The sequence below is a fragment of the Chelonia mydas genome, chromosome 9, assembly GCF_015237465.2.
Source record: "Chelonia mydas isolate rCheMyd1 chromosome 9, rCheMyd1.pri.v2, whole genome shotgun sequence".
Lineage (NCBI taxonomy): Eukaryota > Metazoa > Chordata > Testudines > Cheloniidae > Chelonia > Chelonia mydas.
In genome coordinates this window covers 90,449,466-90,470,978 of record NC_057855.1, presented here as the reverse complement: position 1 = coordinate 90,470,978, position 21,513 = coordinate 90,449,466, and the positions used below count along the sequence as shown (strand labels likewise).

The 21,513-nt window shown below is 37.7% G+C and overlaps 1 protein-coding gene across 5 annotated transcripts in view; it reads left to right on the top strand.

The window, feature by feature from the left end:
• MTM1 (myotubularin 1) overlaps positions 1-21,513 on the top strand; it is a 70,346-nt gene that overhangs the window by 37,034 nt on the left and 11,799 nt on the right. For 3 of the 5 annotated variants that reach the window (XM_037908612.2, XM_043521715.1, XM_037908614.2), the window contains 5 exons: positions 7,736-7,819; positions 9,567-9,716; positions 11,589-11,777; positions 17,235-17,420; positions 20,233-20,439. In XM_037908612.2, coding sequence (XP_037764540.1) covers positions 7,736-7,819; positions 9,567-9,716; positions 11,589-11,777; positions 17,235-17,420; positions 20,233-20,439 — 816 coding nt within the window. The remainder of the gene's footprint in view (positions 1-7,735; positions 7,820-9,566; positions 9,717-11,588; positions 11,778-17,234; positions 17,421-20,232; positions 20,440-21,513) is intronic. The other 2 variants (XM_043521714.1, XM_037908613.2) reach the window with 2 other exon arrangements.

Here is a 21,513-nt window from a genome sequence, read left to right as displayed (position 1 = left end):
TCTGTACGCATGCTGCTCTACGTTCTGGAGCATGCATGATGGACAAGTTATCAACTGAACAGGATTCAAAACTACTAAACTGCTTTAAAAAAAAAAAAAAAAAGTAGAGCAGTAAATATGGAAGTAATATTTACTTACTTTGAAGTTAGTAGACGTTCACACAATATAAGCCACTCCCATGCCCTAGCATTGTCCATTTTAGTTGTACTTATGGAATTATTTTTTAAAATTGTATATGAAAATGGTTACACCTAAAATTAGGTGTAAATTGTCTTTTTAGGTGGCTATGTAGACTTAGTATTTTTTATAACTTGTATTAAAGCTGCATTTTGCAGCTAATATCACTTTTTCCTTTTTGAGAGTAGGAGAGTGAGCTAAACTGTAAACCCAGTAATTGAAAGCTCCATGTACAGTACACTATTTGGATTTAGAGGAGCTGCATTTTAACACCATACTCAGGTACGTTTTGTCTGGTGATATTTAGACACAGTGGCTCTTTTTTTTTTTTTTTTTTAAATAGAGTGACGGATGAAAAATACCAGCTTGATCAGTCAAGCGAAATATAAAGGTTAACATTAAATGTCTGTCTTATGCTAAATGGTATCCATATGGCTAACTAGCACAAGTCTTTCTAAACCTTAGATTGATGTATTCTGCACGGAGAACCTCCACAAATCTGTGGGAATTTTTATTAGGAAAATTCACTGCATGCTACAGAATTTCATTTACTTTTCAATTTATAAAATGTATCTATTAGCAACTCTTGGCATGCATACAGAATTTATGTAATTTTAAAATGCTAAATTGACACCATATCAAACTCCTAGAACCATGTCTCCTGTAATGGAAAGCACACTAGCCTAAAATTAATACATTAAAATGTTTCTTTACGTATGATAACAGCAACACATTAGATTATTCATCCAAGATTTTAATATCTGATTCACTTGTTTAGGTTATTTTTTTTCATTTCTCTGTATGCTGAGACGCTGAAAATCAATTAAGTTAGTTTCACTGTTAGGATCTTGGCACAGAAATGCTTATTTGTTTAAAAAAGTTTTCAGGGAATTTTTTTAAAAAGAGATTGTTAGGGAAACAGTCTGTGACCATATTTTTTTTTATTTGCACATGTGTATAGGCACTTATAGATGTGAACTGTAATGTCACTTGTCAAAAAAAATTGTTCCAAAATTTCCCTTGTGACATTAGTCTTTTATGAATCAGTGCATGGAAAAGCAAATCCCTCTTATATAAAGGCAAAGATTATATATATAAATTGTTTGAACAAACTTGATTTAAACTAGAAAATCTAAAAATAAGATATGGAGCTTAGGGTATTATGTCCTTAATTCACCCTGTCATGCTGTAAGGCACAAAAATACATTGTCCTGTGCGTACCTGCTGAAGTAACAAAATTTTCATGGATGTTAATACATCCTTTGTCAAATAGTGCACTCTAATGCTCAGGAGGTTGTTGAATTGTAGCAATGAAAAAAATGGTTAGTATATGTCAATATATTAAAAGCTGGAGACTTCTGTATAGAATAGTAAGTCATCTTGAATTGTGGGTGATATTTGAGGCTTTTCAGGTTAGCTGGGCTGGTTCATGTGTTGACTTTGTGCTGTTCAGTAAGGAGGGACAACTTGTTTAATTTTATTTAGATTTAAAAAAAATACTTAAAATACTGATGTCAGTTGTTTTAAGAACCAAATAAGAGTGGCATAAATGCTTAGATTTCTCAATTACTGCTGCTGTCCTCTACAGTGTAAAAAGCTGATGGGGGAAGTTCACAGTAGCAGACATTGCTATACGTTCAGCAGCATTTTTTGTTTTTTGGGCACTCAGACCTCTTGGTAGGTAAACTGACAAAGTAACAATGAAAGGTCATGCACAATATAATCAGCAGTCCCTGGAATAATATTTTATTGTTGCCATTATTGAATATTGAGTTACTGTTATTTTGCAAGTACACTTAATGAGGTAAACTACAAATTCTGCTTTCTGATATAGAGTACAGCCCGCTGCAGTGTGTGTTTCTTAACTTCACACAGCAAGTGTTGGGCTCCCACAGCCCAGCTAACCCTCTGACTTGACAGTGGTTAGAATTCATCTGATTTATAAAGGTGCCAAGTTACTTGAGTTCAGTAACATTTTTAACTCTTCAATGTGCTCCAAACAGTAACAGGTGGATATTTCTTTCTAATACCTGTCAAGATTGATGAACACTTTCGTTTTCAGTCCACCTCACTTTCACCCTTGGTTGTCAACTCTTATATAAACTAGAAACCTTTAATTGTTGAGAAACATCAGCTGGGGGATGGGAGACTATTACATTTCTGACACTGAGATCTAAGAATGAAGAATTTCCCTGCCACTTTTCATCTCTAGCAATAAAAGAATCAGTTTCGTTTTTAGAACATTACAATTGGGTTGCACTTTTGGTGCAACTGAAAAGTCTATAGCTAAAGCACTTCTATTCCCAGCATGTCAGTGGTCTAGAGTAAAAATTGTTAGCTAACATTGGTGTAAAGGAACATAATTTTAAAAATTAGTTTTATATAAGATTGGTAGGAGCAGCAATGGGTCTTCATGACATGGTTTTGCAAAACATTTTTACTTGAAGCTTCACCATGAAATACTTCACAACAATTTCAGTATGACAGTGTGAGGTTATTACATTTCAGAAATAATCAGGTTTTAATTACTATGCAAATACGAGATGTTTGATCTTCATTTGCAGGCAAAATCAGGTAAGGGTTGCATGATTAGCTGAATTGTAGTAATAGCATCCTAAAGCTAAGGATAATGAGAACTTTGTTTTAAATGTTTTTGCTGTGAAGGTAGCAGCCTTTTCATTGAATAACAGAATAGTGAGTTATTGTATATAGAAGGGGTGAATCCAATGAGTTAGAAACAGAAGAACCAGTGAGCAAGGATTGGCGTTGTTTGCAAGTTGGTTTTTTTCAGTGCTCCTTTTTGTTTTCCATAGCAGCTGTTATTCTACATTCACTGTAAAAAGACCAGAAAAACAGTTACTAAAAATGGCTAAAGCAGGTTGTCATCTGACAATCTCCAGAGTCAAAATTTTCTTCTTCTGTAGAGTTCCAAAAATCTCTTACTGATGATGTCATACAGTATATAAATAGTTTATTTTCATATATGAAGTGGTGATGGTAAAGTTAGATGTTAAAGTTGAATGTAAGCCTGTGAGGGCTTTGAAGAGGAAGAGGCTAACATGTATATTGAGAATTTGTGTTGGCATTTCCACAGAAGTGAACAGAATTATTCATGTAGGGAGTGTAAAAATTTTACCAATGTTGAAAGCTTTTTTCATAAAATGCTGTTTCTCCTACTCCTTCCCTTGCCCACATATTCTGTGGTGTTGGATACACCGTAAGTGCTTTAGCTCTAATCAGTGAAAATATTTTCATCTGCCTATTTGGTGTCCTTAGTGGATTTATTTATTTAGGTTTTAAGCTTTTTGGGAAAGGAAAGGTCTTATTTGTATTGCCAAAGCCAAGCATTGAAAAATCATGAGTCAGACTGCGAAAAATCTTGGACATTTTAAAAAATGTTGAGGTAGTTTCAGATGTTGTGGTGTACTTGCTTCATTTTGCATAAATAAACAGTCCATTGGATCAGGGGCTTTGAACATGGGTCTTTCCCATCCTAGGTGAGTGCCCTAATCCCCAGGTTTCCCTGCCCCAGGCACTGTACTGCAATGTGGGAGACTCAAGTTCAGATCCCTGCTCCATGTCAGGCAGAGGGGGGAATTGAACCTATGTTTCCCATATTCCTGGTGCGTGTCCTAACCTCTGAGCTAGAAGTTATAAGGATGATACTACTGCCACCTCCTCCTTCTCTGACACCTCTGGCCACTTCGATTCTGGTCTCCCAAAATCAAACTGTTTTAGTAGTGTCACCAATTCACAAATAGTTTCAGGTTAGGCAAAACTGTATTTTTCATTAAACTATTTAATGAAAATTTTTGCCCAGCTCTAGCTGAAAGAGGTCTGATGAGACAAGTGTAGGTGGGAGACAAATGACTTAAATGCTTATTGCCTTGCCTTTAATGGTATGCATTGGTGGAATATGCAGTCAAGAATCTTTAGCTCAGTTAATCATAGAATCATAGAAGACTAGGGTTGGAAGAGACCTCAGGAGGTCATCTAGTCCAACTCCTTGCTCAAAGCAGGATCAACCCCAACTAAATCATCCCTATAATTAAGGTTCTTGTACGGGGATGAATAAAAATAATTTAGATTAACTGAGAAAAGACTTCAAAAATGTTTACTGCTTGTGAAACATTCATACCTGTGTTTATTAGAGATTGAAAAAGGAAGCAGTTTCACCCTCTTGAAACTTTTCTGCTTTGGATATTTATGTATTTTGCTGTGAAAGAAAGGCCTAGGATGAGAGTGGAGGTGACAGTGGAGAATGAACTGTATTCGGTTTTAAACACTAGCATTTAACTTCTTTTGTCTTCTTACAGTGTCTAGTCTTTTAAAAAGAAAAAGCTTAAGTGGAAGGCAGAAGGGAAATGTTTAGCTTATTAAAGCAATCTCTACCACATTTTTCTTCTCTAATGAGTAAGATCATTGATTGTTACCAGACCTTTATTTTGGATGATATATGTACAATATATGCTTTTTAGTAATAGCTTATTCAACTCCTGTGTAAGGATACAGAAGCACAGTAGGCCTCCACTTTTTAAATCCTTTCATCTTTTACCAGAAATGTTATAGCAGACCTAACATTTATTTTGAAAGCATATAACATGCTGGGATTCTCCTCCTAGAGGGTAGTTCCGATAAATATATTGAAAAGCCCCAAATGCTTCCTTCATTCCATATTCTTCTAAAGCTTCATGTCTTCACTGCATTTCATAATTGTGTTGTGCTGTTATATGTGTTAATGAGATACAGCAGATTTTTGGCACAATTCAATTGACTGCTTATATTCTAGCTTTTCTAAGGATATCTAGTAAAGTAAACAATTGATAATGCTTACCTTTCAGGACTTGTAGAATTAGCTTTCTTCTCAGTTTGTCAACTCTGAGAAAAGTTAAAGGAGTTAAAAGTTGTTCACTTGACTCCTAAAGGGAACTTATCATTTCTAAATACTATGTTCTTAAACTTCTGTGGTTGCTCTCTTAAAGTTTTAGATCATCCTGTTGTTCTAACAAAAAGAGACTAGAATTTGTATATCTAGATATTTCAAAATAAGACCTGAATGACGTATAATACGCATGGAAGCACAGAGTCCTGCTTTAAAAGAAATCTTTTTTCCCATTGTAAGTATTCATCCCCTCTACGGACAGTTTTCTCATTTTAGTTTTGAAACTTGAAATTAAAATAAGGGTTTCCCTATGTCATTCTCCATCTGAAAAAGATTTTTTTGTTATTTTGGTGGTGAAAAATACAACTTGGCTACCTCTAGATTGGGTCACCAGCTTCTTGATTTATTTTAACAGGAAATTTATCAGCGATAGGAATATTTAATCTATGCTGGCATAGAGTACCAGAGACAGCTTGTTCTTATTTTATTTCTCAGTGATTGAACTGGGGAATGTTTTAATTTTCCAGTGAAACCTGCATTTAAGGGTCACCTTGAATAAGCAACAAACTCCTGTTTTAAGAGATCAATTTCTCTAATATTTCCAGTATTATTTTTGTTCAGCCTCTAGTTTAAAATTGCCCTTTTCTGTGTTGTTATGGTAGGCCCTTGGGTGGATTCTTATGAAAGATGGATCAAATTTTGTGTATAATAAATTACCACTTTAATGTGCTATGAGTTCAGTGCACATACATTACTTCAGTGGTTTGTGAGCTTCTGTTTTTGTTGTTCAATTATTTTTACAGTTCTTCTGCCTACCTTCAAATATTCACTTCTGTTTCTAGTAGACCTCTTTTTCTTGAGAGACATGGGCCCCCTAATTAGTACAATCAACTTCAGTCAAAATTTATTTAAAGCTTACCCCTATTGAAGGCTGCCATGTATAAAGAGGGAAAGTGTAACTATTTTCTTTACCAAGTTGTCTGAGAATTAATTTGGAACTGAACACTAATCTAATAGTAATTTTGTTGCGCTTAAGCTGTTATAGTTCCCAGTTCTAATGGGTTAGATGCAATATTTTCTTAAATAGTACACGCAATTACAATGTATGTGTAATAACTAATTTTTAAGGCTTGTCAGTCTGAGATAGAATGTGTGTTTAGGGAAATGAAAACCACTCTTCCTGTTGCAGGATTCCATTTTAAATGTTTTACTCATAAGTGACTATTTGATTTAAACATGTGCAACACGTCAGGCCTGAGTTAACCAAAAATATCCGGTTGGCTTAAGCTACAGAAGGCTGTAGGTCCTAGCTTCATTGCAACTCAGCCTGTTCAAGAGAAGGACTCACCTGTTGAAGAAGCCCATGCACTCTTGTACCTATGGCACATTTGTGAAGAATTCCTTAACCTCCTGAGATGCAGTAATCTAATTTCAGGATCTTGATTCTTATCTACCAGGACGTGTTCCTCCCATGCCATCCTCCCCGTACCAATTACTGTGTGTCAGGCTGTGGTTAGTCCAGCTCTAGACTTGTAAGTGTGAACTGCACAGCTCTGAGAGGCTTGATGATCCAGCATCAAGTTTATCTTTTCTAAATGTTGTCATATGAGTAGCAAGATGATTTCTTGTCTTATTGTTAGACATCAGGTGTGATGGAGCCCTGGCCCTCTCCTCCCCTTACAGCTGTTCTACAGCTCTCTCAAGGCAACATCCTGGCACTTCTTCTCTCACTGCCTGTCCTTGGGCTATAAAACCATTTCTTAGTTTCTTGCTCCAGCTGGCGTAACAAGTAGTTGATATACCACAGAGTCATTGCTTTTCACATTGACGGAGGTGCTTTGAGTCCACACCACCATTGCAATGATTGTTAAAAGCAATGAATTATGTAGCATGTTGCCGACTTGAAGGTGGCCAAAACAAGGAAGTAAATAGGAATTAAAGGGTACCATGAAGTTACTGGTAGGAATCCTAGGTAAGAGGATTCTAAACAAGTATGAATGTTTCTCAAAAAAGGTGAACCTAGTTGTATTGAATCATTGAGCTGCATAACCTATAGAAAGCCAGCTCTTATAAAAATTAGGGAGTCTTTTCCAACTCCTTATTAAAGCTACTGAAAGGTAAACTGCTTCCTTTGTCCTGAGATTGCTATATGACTTCAAGTGCCTTTATACACATCAGCAACAACCCAATCTGTTCTCCGCCTTCATGTTTGTATCTAATGTCTTGAGTAATAATAGCATTGACAGTTATTAGAAAAGAAGTTGTTTACTTTGGGTGGAATATGAAACTACCTGGAATGTAAAAAATTTTTAAATCACTCAAGGAGTCACCTGCTTGGTTTAAAATATATAAAAATCATTTCTTACCGTTTTCACCCTCCTAATTTTCAGGTTTTGTATTATTTTTCAAACTTTTTGTTAAATTTATTTTAAAACTCTTTTAATTGTCAAATTTACATTTTCATTCGAGATTTTGTGAATACCTAGAGGACAATACAAAAAGTACTGTTTTACATTCATCTGTCGCACCTCAACTTTGATCAGAACATACAATGGGGGTAGCAACACCAGAAAATTGATCTAGTCATTTGGGACATGATGAGTGAGGATCTTTCTTGTGTAAGTTACCTTCAGTTGGCATTCTATGTATTAAATTCCTTTGTCTTCCCTCTTACAGCCTTTTTTTGCATTTGTAAATGAAGAAAAGTTTGCTGAAAATGGTTGGATGGTTTATAATCCAATGTCTGAATACAGGAGACAAGTGAGTTAAACATTATCTGAAAATGTAGAGAGACCTGGTTTTTGTATGTGAATTTCAGAAAATAGCAAGGTCATTTGTCACCATTTTTGGCGGGTGGAGGAGGAGAATAAATTGTGAAGTAGAGAAAGGTTGACAGATCTGACAAAAAAGTAAGATTAAAAACAAAACATGGTGGAACCTCCAAGACTGTTTAAAAAAAAAAAAAAATCTTAGTAAGGTGTCGCTGTACTTCTTTTTAGACTCTTGATAAATACCATTATGGCATGCTATTATTAATATTTAGTAGATTTACTGAATAGTTACAACAGTTCTCAATTGTCTATATTGCATGTAAAATGAATTATAGGACAACACAAAGTTTGATTTTTACATTGTAAACCCTGCATTTCACAAGTTTATAAATCAGCTCTAAAAGCTGTTGGGGTTTTATTTAGCTGAAATTTTCTGCATGCACTGGTCAGTATATAATATTAAAAAATCTAGAAGTTTTCACTCTTGGAAGTCTGTCTTTCTAATTTTGGATATTTTGAGTCCTGCTTCAAAAGTTGAGAGAGTGACAATGTAACAGAGGCATTTAGGATACTTTAAGTATGCAAATTCCATCCAGTCTGGTATTTCCAAAAGTTTAGAAAATTGCTTATTATGGAAACTGCACATTCTTTTACAGTGGCTGTTTATATAAAATCAGTTCACGCTTTGAATTGATATGAAAAAAAGTAATGGCAACAAAGGAAAGGGGGCATGGTATACTTAGTTTTAAAAAGCATGTTTGTTAATTAGGTGAATACATCTGAGAATAGCACCAAAACTATTTTCATGATGACATATCGCATAAATACTAAGTACATTAAAAAGTTTTAAATTCATGTTTACACAACAAGCCATCATAACTCTCTTGGATTTTTTCCTTGTAATTTTCTGATGGGCTAAGGAGTATCCAGATTCACGCAGCATCTGTTTGGTCCGAGGTTTAGAGGCCCAGGCCTAAAGAAAAGGTAAAAATTCAAACACCCACACAAACCCCACTCAGTGTGTGTGAGTGTATGGGGAGCTTGTTAGCCCCTCTGAATTCGCTGATGGGCTGTTGGGGGAATAGAGTCTCCTGAGTAACATCCTGTTATATCAGTAGTCTGTTTAGCTAAGAGGCCATTTTGTTTCCTAATCTAATCAGGAGTCTGCTTTCAACCTCAACAAACTTCAAACAAATATAAGACTCAAGCTTTGTTAGGGTATGAGAAGGAGAAAATTTGAGAGGAAGGCCTTTCCTCTAATTCTCTCTTCAGGTTTGTGCCTTTTTTATAACCTTTTTTTCACAGGCAGGCTGGAAAGGCAGTTGTCTCTGTAGGGGGAAAAAGCTTTTCTTTCCCTCCTCTACCCCTAAATTAGGGAGAAGGTTTTTTTCACTTGTTGTTGAACTATTTTTTTTCCTCCTAATTTCAGTGTTGTTTTTTACATAAAGGTCTAGTTAAAATACAGTTTGTGAAAAGGACCGCCTATACAGGCAAGCGTGTTTTAACTACTGTGAACCCATTGTGAACCCATCAGCAATGTCCTGTCTTGTGTGGTCCTGTAATCTTCTAAGCTACCATTTGTTCCGTATCATCATTACAATAGTTACCCATGGTAAATTGGTAGGTTGTTGCCACCATGTGGCCATAATAGCATGTAAAAGAATAAGTATAAAGAGGAATTTGCAAACTTATAAAATACCAAGTAAAACATACCTTATTTCTGTTTCGTTTTTAAGGGACTGCCCAATGAACAGTGGAGAGTAACTTTTATCAATGAACATTATGGACTATGTGATACATATCCATCACTTTTGGTAGTCCCATATAATGCCACAGATGATGATCTCAAGAAAGTTGCTGCTTTTAGGTCCCGAAATAGAATTCCAGTAAGTACTGTATGTGATAGAATGTGCCTTAAAGAGTAATTACTGTGACTTTACATGCAAATATATGACTCTTGTGGTCTGAGAAATGAGGGGTTTTTTTATGTTGCAGCCAAGTAACTTAAATTGATTTTACTGCTTTAAACTACTGAGACTGCCAAGCCCTGTTCCTGGTTCCCCTACAAAAATATCTCCAATCCCCATTTTGCTCTTCTCATTTCCCTTTCCTAGCAATAACTGCCACTGTTGCACATTCCCTTTTGTTGACAGAGCCTAAGCCTCAGGCCACCATCTGTACTACTTTGTGGGCTGACTATTGTTGGATGCACTTAAGAATTGATAACAAATGTTATCCTTCTCATATGCATGCAAACCACCTGGCAGTCTAACACAAATCTGAAGGTCATTCATAGAGCCAGACCTCCTACATAGTATCCTTTTACTGAGTTGCCAGCTATTTATTTATTTTTTTTAATAGCTTGGAAGAAATATTTTTAACTTAGACAATTAAAATAAATTTTAGGTAGTCCTAGAAGAACTTCTTTAACTTTAGAATAGAAACCACAGAGTAACAAATTGCAGCCAAATATAAAAACTAAAAATTCTAGTTCCGTTTAAACCATTTTGACTGATTTCGGTTTGTTTTTTGTTTTTACTTTCACTCTTTGTTAAAGGCGCACTCATATGATCATATGAAAAAAAAAATGTGCTAGATCAAATCTAGTGACAAGATTAAGGTTATCTGATGGATTTACGGTTAGTTCTTTTTGTAACCAGGCTAATCTCATCTAAATCTTGCTAGGTTCTGTATATGCCTGCACAATGGGATGAAATTCTTGTGCAGCATGAACTTATTCTATCACCATGAAATAACCATTCATTCCCATCCCCACACAAACATTGACAACTATGGCTCGTTGATGTAATCTTCATTGAGGATTATTTTCAACAGTGATTATTTTCAACAGTGATGGCTCGTTGATGTAATCTTCATTGAGAATGCTCACAAGGTAGCCTGGCTCCGCCCCCGTGTTCTCGCAGTATTGTCAAGGTGATCAGAATCTTCTTCCTGTTCTGTGTGCAGGGACAATGGATAAATTGTAGCCAGTTTCAGAGGTTCATCTCACTGATTCCTCAGACTTTGTTCTCATAGACTAGGAAGCTGGGCTGTCTTGTTTTTTTTACCCTTCCATTCTCTGATTTAGTGGAACAGTGAAGGGAGAGAAAACAAACTGTACTCAAATTAACTTCCCATTGTCGGGAGATCTGGAAAGCAAGAGGCAGCTGCAGGGAGAGAAAACAAAATTTCAGGCACCTGGATGGAGCAAAAATGCTGAATTATGTGACATGATGGAAAAATGCTAGACTATGCAGTTGCAGAATCGTGGGGAATCTAACTGAAATGTATGGGATCTGTTCACACCTCTGAATTATTGTTGCAGCCTCTTTGCTGATTCAGGCAGGCATTTCTGCATTAGTTTATGCTCAGTTTGCATTTTCAAAATTATTTACCCAGCCATTAGAATTTAACAAAAGATGAGATTAAGGAGATGAATTCTGAAGTTACAGAATACACTTGACCTTATATATGTGCATACAATTTCAGGAGACCTAAATAGGAGTTACATACACAAGAGGAGAATAAACTCTTTACATGCCAGTAGTTCTTGTGCAATGATCTTTTACTAGAAATAGTAGCCAGTAATTCTAACTTAAGACAAAACATACGCTTACCTTTTCAATTTCTTCCAATTTAGCGAGGTCTAAATATTTTAGACTTCCCATTAACTGTTTATAAAGAACATAACTTTGATGCTTTAAGTTGTGATTCTCAAAGAGTACGTTGCTTGATAACGTTTTTTGGCATGTGGCTAGGTGCTGTCATGGATTCATCCAGAGAACCAAGCTGTTGTTATGCGCTCCAGTCAGCCTCTTGTTGGTATGAGTGGGAAAAGGAATAAAGATGACGAAAGGTATCTTGATATTATCAGGGATGCTAATGGACAGATCTCAAAACTGACTATCTATGATGCAAGACCCAGTGTAAATGCAGTAGCTAACAAGGTAAGTAGATGTTTTAAAAATCCTGTTTCTGAAAAAGCAATTGTGTCATAAGTTTGTTGTTTCTAACTGTAAGGTTTTTACAGTTGCTTTTTTTTTTCTTTTCTTTTCTTCTTTTTTTTTTTTTTTTTTACTGTTGGTAGTTTAAAATAAAATGCCATCAAAATACGAGTAGTACCACACTACATTACAGTCCTCTCAGAAGTGGAGGAACTTGGAAGCCTGTAGCAAATATGTATAATATATTTGTTGGGCTGCTTCAGAATTCTAAAGGTGGGATAAAAAATGAACTCTGCGAGATGTTTTTGCACTGTTGTAACTCAAAAACATAAATAACAAACAAAATAACTTTTGCAGGCCACTTGCTGGGAATATGGAATAGCTTATTAAAAAAGAAATATGGCTTTAATTTTTTCTCTGAAGTGTATGGAATGCACTTTATCACAGACAGTTTAGCTAGATTTTAATCTGATTGGTTGTGTTTTAAGGCTTTGGTTCAACTGGCTGCATTTTAGTTCCCAAATAACATTTTACACTGCACACTTAATTTTCGTGGGTGACCAAAACATTATCTCTTTGTTACAGCATGTAATCCTCTTGTGGTTTTCCTTGTGGAAGGAATGCCATTTCTTACAAAAATGATTTAAATTTTTTTGGACTTAATTCAAAGATGGATTATGGCCAAATCTTATACACACACATTTCTTTTATAGTAATTTTCCTGTACAGCTTTTCAGCTTTTTAGAAAAATGTTCTAAATATTTTGTCGTCTGATGGTTCTTTTAAAACATTTTTTTGCTAGGTAGGAGTTATCAATCCTACTTATTGCTCCTGGGGGAATTCTGCACGAAAAAATAAATTCCGTGCGCAATATTTTAAAGTTCTGCTTATTTTATTTGTCAAAATAACACAATATAATCTTGCCAGTTTCAATTATTTTGGTAATTTATTTCAAAATCTCTATCAACAAGTATGTCTGTAACAATACAGACAACAAAAATCATTCAGGAAGTGTTTTTTTTTTTGACAAATAGATTACTTACTAGGCATATTAATACATAGCTTTGAGTAATAATTTAAACTACAATACAGAAGCATATTTCCAGCATGCCTCAGAAGCAGTGCAAAGGCTTGGGGGAATCAGAGTAATGGAGGAGCTGAGGAAGAGGGAAGTAATTGCTGGGAAGGAGCCTGGGAGTGAACCTGCAGTGTTGTGGGATGTGGGTGGGAGAAGTATGGAACAGTTTTTGGGGAGTTTCAGGGGGATTGGGGAGAGATTTTTAGGTTGTTGGGGGGCCTCACCCATGGAGACTCTGGCTGACCCATAGCCTTTCCCATTCAGTCAGGCACATTTGCCCCTGTCCCCATGTGTCCCTGCACCCCCACTCAACCACCCCATCTCCACGTATCCCAGCTCACCCCCCCCAACCCCATGTGGCCTTGCACCCCCACTCCCATTCAACCCCCACCCCAGTCTCTCTTCTCCTCCTTTTCTCCCTGCCCCACTCCCCCAAGCCCTTCTGACTATAATACAACCTAAATGGAGCTACTATAAGGTGGATGCATAACTGATTGGAAAACGGTTCCCAGAGAGTTCACAGTCAAGCTGGAAGGGTATATCAAGTGGGATCTTGCAGGGATCAGTTCTGGGTCTGGTTCTGTTCAATATCTTCATCAATTATTTGGATAATGGCAGAGAGAGTACACATAAAGTTTGTGGATGATACCAAGCTGGGAGAGGTTGCAAGTGCTTTGGAAGACAGGATTAAAATTCAAAATGATCTGTACAAACTATAGAAATGGTCTGAGGGGTAAATAGGATGAAATTCCATAGGGACAAATGCAAAATACTTCACTTAGGAAGGAACAATCAGTTGCACACATACAAACTGGGAAAAGACTGCCTACGAAGGAGTACTGCGTAAAGGGACCTGGGTCTCATAGTGGATCACAAGCTAAATATGAGTCAACAGTGTAACACTGTTGCACCAAAAAAAAACAAAAAAACCCCAAACATGATTCTGGGATGTATTAGCAGGAGTGTTATAAGCAAGATAAAAGAAGTAATTCTTCTGCTCTACTCCATGCTGATTAGGCCTTAACTGGAGTATTGTGTCTGGTTCTGGGCGCCACATTTCAGGAAAGATGTGGATAAATTGGAGAAAGTCCAGAGAAGAGCAACAAAAATGATTAATGGTCTAGAAAACATATGAGGGAAGATTAAAAAAATTTGGTTTGTTTAGTCTGGAGAAGAGAAGATTGGGGGGGGGCACACAATAGTTTTTGAATGCATAAAAGGTTGTTACAAGGAGGAGGGAGAAAAATTGTTCTCTTTAACCTCTGAGGATAAAACAAGAAGCAATGGGCATAAATTGCAACATGGGCAGTTTAGGTTGGACATTAGAAAAAATTTCCTATCAGGGTGGTTAAGCACTAGAATAAATTGCCTAAGGAGGTTGTGGAATCTCCATCATTGGAGATTTTTAAGAGCAGGTTAGACAAACACCTGTCAGGGATGGTCTAAGATAATACTTAGTCCTGCCTTGAGCGCAGGGAATTGGACTAGACCTCTCAAGCTCCCTTCCAGTCCTTTGATTCTGTGAATCCCAGTCTGTGTAACCCCCCAGCATCTCCATGTGCCACGCTCTGTCTGTCTCCTCCCAACCCCCCATATCCTGTGCCTCCTCACCTGGCACCGTGGGCAGGGCACTGTGAGGAACGCAGCCTTTCCTCCCTATCTGCTGCTGACTGTTATGGCTAGAGAGCTGGCTGCCCTTTGTTCTGGTACCACAGCAGCCCCTGGTGGGCGAAAGGTGTAACTGTAGCGCCTCTCCGTCAGAATGTATTTTCTGCTGTGAAAAAAAAATCTACGGTGACATGAATTCTTTGTGCACGCAGTAGTGCAGAATTCCCCCTTGAGTAAAAGTATTTTCAATCTTCTAAGCTGTAGAAGCAGTGGAAGGGTGCATTTGCTGGGTTTGAGGGATATTGACCTATACACTGCAAAGGGTTGGCCTGTAGAGTAAGGTCAGAATGAAGAAGAAGCTGCAAAATGGAGAGTTCTGGATTTGCCTTGGATAACTCTTATGTAAACAAGATTTTGGGCTTACTCCCTGAGCTTTGAATGTCATTTTTCATCCACACCCAAAGACCACACAGCCAGTAGGAATTACTGAAGCCCTAGAGCTAAAGTAACAATCGTTCCTTACTCCAGGATGGATAAAGCCTAATAAAAGGGACTAAATTATATAAACACCTCTTATTTTAGGGGCAGGATGACAGCTCTGACACACTGAGAAAGCCCCATCCTGTGGCAGTGGTAGTGGACTATACATGTACTCGTTCTTCACTATAGTTTAGAGGGTTGGGTTGAATTTTTACTGGTGGGAAATGTGATTTCAGACCGCTTGAAAAGCCTAGTCTCTTAGCATGACTTGTAGGGGGAGTGTATTTTTCTCTTTCCTCACACCAAGCAGGAATCGGCCCCTGCAACTGCTTTGCCATGGAACTTCTGAGAGAGCAGCCATAGCAGTGACTTTTTAGTAAGAATCTTAAAATGTGTTATGCAAGAAACAGAAAATTTGCTCTTAGAAAACTCACTTAAAGTAAAGCTGATGGTGATCACTCCGTGAATTCTGTCTGTCAAAATTATTGGTCAAGCTATAGAGCAGGGGTGGCCAAACTGTAGCTTGTGAGCGACATGTGGCTCTTTTACTGTGACTCATGAGCCCCGCCCTCTCCGCCTACCAGACTGGGAGCCCAGGACCTCTGCCTTGCAGTAGGGTGGTGGGGTAGGAGTTTCTATCCAGTGGGGAGGGGACTCTTGGAGCTTCAGCTTAAGCCCCAAGCCCTGGCTCCCGACAGGTGTGCCCCAGCTCTCAAACTTTTGAAGATTGTCGTATGCGGCTCAGAGGGCCAGTAAGTTTGGCCTCCCCTGCTATAGAGAATTTTATTATTTAAACTTTATTCATTCTAGGAGCAAATAAACAGGACACTGAAATATAGCAAGCTTTGAGACTCTTGGTGCTAATGTGGGTAAACCTGTGCTTTCATTAATTAAAGTTTGAAATATGGAGACAGGAAAAAACTATAATTTCCTCTTGATTAAACTCCTGTCTAGTTAATATAGAAATGTAATGAATAAATAAATCCTCATTTCATTTCTGCCATTGATGATCCAGTGTGCTAAGAACAATCAGAAGATTGAGATATTGCTGCTTTGTGGAATGTACCTTATATTTTAATTTTTATCTTCTAGTCCATCTGAGCTCCACTTATTTTAAATCAGTTTTCTCCATACTTCAATCATAAATTTGTTTAGCTAGTAAAAATAATATTCAGGAATTAAAACAAACAAACCAACATGGTTAGACAGCAGGATGTCTTAATAAAAATTACCTGTTTTTAAGGTAGTTGGTGTCTGGTCAAGGGAAGGCTATTTACCACCATTACTTATGTGTGTGTATATATAGAGTCCAGGGGTATAACCATTTGTCCGCATAGCAGCCTGGATCCTATCTGATGTAGTGCTTGTTCCATTTTTGCTTGTCTGGCTAGTTTAATCCAGTCCATGGATTATGGGACTCACCTTCACAAAATTTAGCTCTTTTAGCCAACATTATTATAACTGTTTTGTTTCACTTCTTAATTTTGGCACTCATGAAAATAAAGAATCTGAATATCATCAGTGTTCAGGTCTGTTCAGGAACTGGAAAACCAAATCAAAGCTGAAATGATTGTCTTGTTTTGAAAGATGCATAAAGGCGATGGAAGAAGTGGAAACATTTAATGATGGTAGGAGGTTGAAATGTGTGAGGAAGCTTGTATGGCCAGTAATTCCTATTTACTTTAGTAAATAACTCTCCTTTTTGGAGCCTTGCTCGAAGGAGCACGCAGACTTTGGTACACTAAGGAAGATTGTAGGAAGATTGCGCTTCTGAATGTAATAAGGAAAGTGATGCTCTTCAGATTTGACACCTGGATCAAGCCCTTACAAAGGACCTTGTAAGAGTTGCCAAAATCATTCTCTAACTTCATGGCCTGATATGTTTATCTAAGACAAGGCGGCAGCAACAGCAGCAGCAACTCATGAGGGTTCCAGAAAGAGAACTAGATTGATGGACAGATTTGAACTTTGTTAGACCATTTACCAAAAAACATTTATTGGGCCATACCCATGCACAAAGCGAGCTACCTTGGATTTGCATTTTCTGCTATTTTCTTTATTATGTAATTTGTATTGAGGTGAAAAAGCTTTTTAAAAACATAATGAATAATTATTAAATATAATATAAAAATAGGGCTTGCCTAATATAGTTGGGCTATATAGGTGGACTTCCTATAAATAATTGACTTGGTAATGTGGCAGGGTGTCCTAAAGAAGGTTTAATCCTCTCAATCTTAAAGTACTTCAGCAGAGTTTAAATGACAACTAAAAGTAGATTTCAAATCTGTTTTTAGGCCACTGGGGGAGGATATGAAGGCGATGATGCATATCCCAATGCAGAACTCTTCTTCCTAGATATTCATAATATTCATGTCATGAGGGAATCTTTAAAAAAGTTGAAGGACATTGTTTATCCTAATGTAGAAGAATCGCACTGGCTATCTAGTTTGGAATCAACTCACTGGTTAGAACATATCAAGGTGAGTTTCGAGCGCAAAATATTATTCTATAGGGATTGTATTTTCACTTGTTTTACATAAGACTTTTTCACTTGACTTTTTTTCTTTTTGTAAAATAAAAACTACATTAGTTTGCTTTGTAATTTGTGTGATTACTGAAGAATCGTAGTTACTGCTGTTCTGGAATTGGGTGACCTTGAAAATGTCTTGCTGTTTTGCTTGTTGGAAACTATATAAAGGGTTGGCCGGTAAGGTAGGACTTCTGCAAATATCAGACTTGCTGTCTTTATTACAGATGCTGTTTTCCAAAAGAATTCTTTTAAAAAGAGGCAGCATTTATCTCCTCTACATAAAGTGGGTTACCTTTTGATTAGTCAGGCTGTAAAATTATTCATGTATAGATGTGTTAATATCCAATAGCTCTGTCTAGATTGTACTAGTCTTAAGAATATATCATGCTAATATCCCCATTTAGCCAACAGTAAGAGACATTTATCATTTTAAATATTGAATCATAGAATCATAGAATATCTATGAATAGGGACCTCAGGAGGTCATCTAGTCCAACCCCCTGCTCAAAGCAGGACCGATCCCCGACTAAATCATCCCAGCCAGGGCTTTGTCAAGCCTGACCTTAAAAACTCTGGAAAGGAGATTCCACCACCTCCCTAGGTAACGCATTCCAGTGTTTCACCACCCTCCTAGTGAAAAAGTTTTTCCTAATATCCAACCTAAATCTCCCCCACTGCAACTTGAGACCATTACTCCTTGTTCTGTCATCTGCTACCACTGAGAACAGTCTAGAGCCATCCTCTTTGGAACCCCCTTTCAGGTAGTTGAAAGCAGCTATCGAATCTCCCCTCATTCTTCTCTTCTGAAGACTAAACATCCCCAGTTCCCTCAGCCTCTCCTCATAAGTCATGTGTTCCAGACCCCTAATCATTTTTGTTGCCCTCCGCTGGACTCGTTCCAGTTTTTCCACATCCTTCTTGTGGTGTGGGGCCCAAAACTGGACACAGTACTCCAGATGAGGCCTCACCAGTGTCGAATAGAGGGGAACGATCACGTCCCTCGATCTGCTGGCAAAGCCCCTACTTATACATCCCAAAATGCCATTGGCCTTCTTGGCAACAAGGGCACACTGTTGACGCATATCCAACTTCTCGTCCACTGTAACCCCTAGGTCCTTTTCTGCAGAACTGCTGCCGAGCCATTCGGTCCCTAGTCTGTAGCGGTGCATTGGATTCTTCCATCCTAAGTGCAGGACTCTGCACTTGTCCTTGTTGAACCTCATCAGATTTCTTTTGGCCCAATCCTCCAATTTGTCTAGGTCCCTCTGTATCCTATCCCTACCCTCCAGCGTATCTACCACTCCTCCCAGTTTAGTGTCATCTGCAAACTTGCTGAGGGTGCAATCCACACCATCCTCCAGATCATTTATGAAGATACTGAACAAAACCAGCCCCAGGACCGACCCCTGCGGCACTCCACTTGATACCGGCTGCCAACTAGACATGGAGCCTTTGTTCACTACCCGTTGAGCCCGACAATCTAGCCAGCTTTCTATCCACCTTATAGTCCATTCATCCAGCCCATGCTGCTTTAACTTGCTGGCAAGAATACTGTGGGAGACCGTGTCAAAAGCTTTGCTAAAGTCAAGGAACAACATGTCCACTGCTTTCCCTTCATCCACAGAGCCAGTTATCTCGTCATAGAAGGCAATTAGATTAGTCAGGCATGACTTGCTGTTGGTGAATCCATGCTGACTGTTCCTGATCACTTTCCTCTCCTCTAAGTGCTTCAGAATTGATTCCTTGAGGACTTGCTCCATGATTTTTCCAGGGACTGAGGTGAGGCTGACTGGCCTATAGTTCCCAGGATCCTTCTTCCCTTTTTTAAAGATGGGCACTACATTAGCCTTTTTCCATTCATACTTGACATACTTTGCTTTGTGTGGGAGAAGATGAAGGTAGTTAATAATTGAGTAAGTACAAGACAATGTAAGATTAAGATTATATTAATAAATGAGTGCTGTAAAACAAGGATTCTTGAGTTCCAATGGCACATGAACACAGAGAAAATTAAACTATTTTACTGCATGTTTAAATAAACTGCAATTTACAAAACATACAAATTTTAGTCTAGCAATGTTTATTACATGAATTTTTGAACTTCATTTTCTTTGCAAATGAGTTGTGTGCGCTCCGCTTTGTAATTGAAATAAAATATTTTTAAGGTATGCATTAATCGTCATAAAACTGTTTTTAGCAGTATATTTTGTCAGTTGGTTTTTGGGCTTGTACCCCTAACATTTCTGCATTTTTATAATGTATGCCCTGCTGTAGTAACTACTGTTTACTTAGAATTTCAATTTTAAGTGAATGGTTGCAAAAATAAACATGAGAAAAGGATAAAACCAGCTTTATTTTTAGCAATAGCATCTGTCTCAAATCTTTAACTCAAAAGGAACTAAGTGAAATGTGTAATTTTTAACACAGGTACTTCTTGTGGTAATCCTATTTTAAAAAAGCTTTTATGTTGTTCAGTATGGTAAAGACACTATCTTCGTTCCCATTTTTGAGAAGTTGCTGTGAGATGCGTTTGGTTCTCTTTTTCTTAGTAAACCCTATCTTGTATAGTTTGGGTCTTCATTTTTTTTTACGGTAGAAATGGCAAATTGCTTGCTGAACTCCCAGAAAAATCTGATCAATTTAACACACACACAGGTGTTCTTCCCCAAGTCTTTTAATTAAAATTGTAAGAAATCAATAATTTTTGCTGGAATGATAACACTAACCTTCTGAATTGTCTGGTATCTGTACCTTGTTGTCAGCTTGTCTTGACAGGAGCTATTCAAGTGGCAGACAAGGTGTCTTCAGGGAAGAGCTCAGTATTGGTGCACTGTAGTGATGGTTGGGACCGAACAGCACAATTAACTTCTCTAGCCATGTTGATGTTAGACAGCTACTACAGAACAATTGTGGGTTTTGAAGTTCTGGTACAAAAGGAGTGGATAAGCTTTGGACACAAATTTGCATCGGTAAGAATTAGAGAAAATAATTGAAAGGAACTGTTTTAAAGTTTTTTATGTATATTGTAAATTCTAAAACAAGGAAGATTTTTAGATGCTTGTATTAAAACTTTGGTGCTATGAAAGTTTTAATAAATGTGTTCAACTTTTCAGTTGATCAACATGTCAAGTTTTGATCTGATCTTTAGTGTCTGTCTAAAGTGATGAAGAAAAATAAATCTGAGCAGAATGATCAGTCTTACCTAGACTTGAAGCTATTCCATAGCATTTATTTCATTTTTTCAAAATTCATTTACTTTGTCTCCCTTTTTTGCATCCTGCTGGAAATGCAGAACAGTTAATGTTATGGTACCATTTAGCGGGCACCAGTAAGGAGGCAAAGAATAGTGAAAGCTTTCCATATGCCTCCCGGACGGAGCAAAGAATACTGGAAACGTGGAGCATAAATTCAGCTTTCTCACTCCAGCAGTTTTTCTTGGCTTTTCTCTGACTGCTCATAACGAGATAAACAGATGGAAGAACCTGGACAACCTTTTCTAGGTAATGTGCTGAGAGAGAGTTCCACCTTCTTCCAGCATGTCCTAGAATTTGTCATAACAGGTTTCAACACAGGACTCAAGCACTGTTGTGCCATAACACCAAGTCCAGCTCTCTCCTTCTACAGTCTTTTTGAGGTGAGAGGGAATCCCTAAGGCCCCACCTCTGTACTTACAAGCTTCTCAAGGGCTTTTCCCACATGACTCATCTTCAGATCCAATATCTCTCAGTAAGACTAGTCAAGTTTGTGTCATTGTCTCTTTAAGCCCCTATGTGTTGCACCTTGTGATTTAATCAGAATTTGGCTTTTAGTTGCCCTTTCCCCATCTTGTAGTTTTGAAGAACTAAGCCAATGGTTCTCAAACTTTTGTACTGGTGACCCCTTTCACATAGCCAGCCTCTGACTGCGACTCCCCTTATAAATTAAAAACACTTTTTTGTATATTTAATACCGCTATAAATGCTGGAGGCAAAGCGGGGTTTGGGGTGGCGGCTGACAGCTTGTTACCCCCCCCGTAATAACCTTGTGACCCCCTGAAGGGTCCC